Source organism: Cynoglossus semilaevis, chromosome 18 (assembly GCF_000523025.1).
Source record: "Cynoglossus semilaevis isolate Cse_v1.0 chromosome 18, Cse_v1.0, whole genome shotgun sequence".
In the NCBI taxonomy this organism is placed as follows: domain Eukaryota; kingdom Metazoa; phylum Chordata; class Actinopteri; order Pleuronectiformes; family Cynoglossidae; genus Cynoglossus; species Cynoglossus semilaevis.
This window is the reverse complement of record NC_024324.1, coordinates 15,198,521-15,201,881: the sequence shown is the minus strand read 5'-3', so window position 1 is coordinate 15,201,881 and position 3,361 is coordinate 15,198,521. Positions and strand designations below refer to the sequence as shown.

Here is a 3,361-nt window from a genome sequence, read left to right as displayed (position 1 = left end):
GGAGGCCTCAGCAAGTCAATTGTGTCTGAAGTGACATTTTGCCGTGACATTTACTTGACATTAGCCGCTTTACCCTGACAATGGACCTTCTTTTCACGCAGGGACATTAACTACAAATTCACGCATTAATAGCTGGTGGCCTTTGCGGCACGTAACACACATTGTACGACGTTGCACGGTTCCACGTGCTGTATAATTATTTTTTTAATTTGTCATTCTTGAATGAAACAAAGCACATTTGAAGTTTCACAGTCGACAGGATGGTTCATTTTTACTAGATAATATTGGGCACCTTTTAAATAATATAAATATATAAATATATAAATATATATGTAGTAGTGACCATATATGATTTCATGCCATACAGCTACATGCATTTCATCACAATACACCAACATATATTTTATATGTAAAAAGTATGTTTAGTATATATGAGGAAATATATATATATATATTACATTTTTAATATAGGCTGGTCACTCTGGCCTGGTCATTTGACTAGTAGCTCCCAAGCAAGGGCGGACACTCAAACGGCACCTGCGAACATACACTGCCGCCCGGGTGTGTGTGTGAGCACACATATTAATGCTGAGTTAATTTGCACCGAATCCCATTCAGTGGCTAAACACAGATCACTTTAGTTCATTATTCAGACACATGGTTAATGAAGCCACATCTCTGCACGCTGTTGCAGCCTCTCTGCATGGCCACAGTGGGGTTTTCATATCACATCGCTGCTGAATAAGTAAATATATGCGGGTGGTGTGTGTTTCCATTTTTAGCCTGCCCCCCCCTCGCGTTCTCTCTCCCTCTCTTTCTGCATCTCATTCTCTCTCTCTCTCTACTTAATTTGCTGCTGTGTTTTAGGAGAAGAGCCTGTGGTGTGTGAACAATGTAATGACCCTCTCTGCTATGAGCTGCATTCATGAGTCACACCCCTCCAGGCTGCTGTTTGCTCTCTCTGACATGCACACACACACACACACACTAAAGCCACACACGCGAACACTACATCTTCGAGCAGCCGTCCTCCGCATGTGCTAAATTCAAACTAAAGCCCATCATTTTTATTGATATACAACTGTAATGGATCGTGCTCCCACACTGGTGAGTCTCCAGATTCTCCCCGTCTCACTGATGCTATTTAGGAAATATAGTTCTGCAGGAATCTGTTTTCTGAGACCTGAAAATGTGGAAGATGAATTAGGTCAATTAGATTAGAAAATCACCATGTTGGTTTTTTTTTTTTTAAATAATAATGTACTTGAAGTGAAGTGAAGTGAAGTGAAGTAACTCTAGTTCTGAAGAACACGCTGGCGTATTCCAGGCAGAGGAGATGTTGACGTTAGAGCTTACTCACGTTCCCCCAAACCTCCAGCTACTACCCGGTGGATTATACACTTATTTACTTAGACTGAAATGTTTACTCCATCCCTGCGGCGGTGATTTAACTGCGTCTTCTTATTTAATAAATTCATCGTCAGGTCAATCACAAAGCGAACGTTCAATTTCCTCCTCGCTTCTCATAATCGTCTCGCATCTGAATTTCAGTGACGGTGAATACAGCTTCACCCCTATCAGAGGAGAGGAGAGGTATCATAGCGTGTCACATGAGACATTTATATTTGAATTCTCATATTTACGTCTTCTCGTAAGCGTCTCACTGGTTCCCCTCTGTCCGTGTCTCCAGGAGCGTCTCCTGCTGTCCCTGCTGCCCGCTCACATAGCCCGGGTGATGAAGGCTGAGATCATCCAGAGACTGCAGGGCCCTAACTTCGGTCGAACTGAGAGCACCAACAACTTCCACAACCTGTATGTGCAGCGTCACACCAACGTCAGGTATACACTTCCATTTCCACCGTCTCCGTTTAACCATTAGTTGTTTTTGGGGTTTTTTTTCATTTAACCATTAGTTTGTTTTTGTTTTGTTTTTTTCTTCTTCATTATGCTCCTTGATTGTACTCTTGCCCTTCTAGTTATCCTCCCTCATCTTCCTCTCTCCTAGCTTCACATTTGGATTTCTATTCCACTCCTGTCTCTCATTATCTCTTTTTAGTGTCTCTCACTGCTCGGTTCTTTTATCTATGGCCAAATTGGAAGTATTTCCTATTAAATTTCCACTGGGGTCACGCATAAAAAAAAAAATAAAAAAACCCATATGTGATGTCCTCTTCTTGGTGAAGTTCTCCTCAGTAACGTAAGGGTTTCAGGGCACAGTCCACAAAGTCAGCTTAGCCCGAGAGTCTCTCAGTAGAATGTCCTCTAAAGCCTATTTCTAACACACTGGAGCGACTCAGGGGGACCATTATCACGGTGACTCTGTAAGTATGAGACATGCTAATCTGCCTATCATGCTGCTCATAATAACAACACCCCACATGGTCAGCTCGCAGTATGAAAGGCAATCTTATTAGAATAAGGATGTGGCTCTCAAGGACAAGTGGTCATGAGCAGTAATCACACCCTGCTACACCACTGTAGGTGGGTTGTCACCTCCACCCACTAAAAAAAAAACTTGGTCTGTTCCCCTGTAGAGGAACAGGGGGAATTAAAAAAATAAAAAAAAATTTTTTTGAATAAAAATACTCAAACACTGCACATAGCGAGGGACTACTGTAGTAAAAAATATAGTGCGGTAATCAATTTTATCACATTATTCAAACCGTAGTTGTTGATCAATAACGATTAATCGTGATTAATTGACATTGAGATTTATTATGATTAATCATAGATCAGGTACATATAATCGTGATTAATCGTTGTTGCCTTTTATCCTGATTAACTCTGATTAACTCTGGATTAATCAACATTCCGAAGTGTGCCAAAACACTTACTCTCTCCGTACGTTGCTTTAATAGAAAGCCAAACAAGGCTTCAGATTAAATTAAACCCAATTACCTGTAATCTCCTGCTAGAATCCTTCGGCGGTTTAGAAGCTTAATTTGCTGATGAAATAACAGTTAATGGTCGTCGCCACCACAGTGAACGAACTCGTTTGTTGTCGATAGGTTTGTGGGAAATGCTGCCGACGAGTAGATCCAAAACAATCTCATCGAGCGCAAACTAAACACTCCACTAATAGAAGATAAGAGAAGCCAGATGTGTGTAATTCAGTACTGCAGTACTGACCGATGTTTTTGTTTTCTCCCCTGCAGTATTCTGTACGCTGACATCGTTGGCTTCACCAGACTTGCCAGTGACTGCTCTCCAGGTGAACTTGTGCACATGTTGAATGAACTGTTTGGCAAGTTTGACCAGATTGCAAAGGTAGGCTCATTCAAATGATATTGCATTAGATCAAAGAGATTTCCTTTATTGTCATTATAAAAAAAAATCATTAAAATATCAAAGCTTTTTTTTT

General features: G+C 40.9%; 1 protein-coding gene across 1 annotated transcript in view; it reads left to right on the top strand.

The window, feature by feature from the left end:
* Positions 1-3,361, top strand: part of LOC103394729 (adenylate cyclase type 2-like) — a 26,395-nt gene that overhangs the window by 3,649 nt on the left and 19,385 nt on the right. The window contains exons 4-5 of the mRNA XM_017040928.2: positions 1,691-1,839; positions 3,156-3,267. Of these exons, the coding sequence (XP_016896417.1) occupies positions 1,691-1,839; positions 3,156-3,267 (261 nt within the window). The remainder of the gene's footprint in view (positions 1-1,690; positions 1,840-3,155; positions 3,268-3,361) is intronic.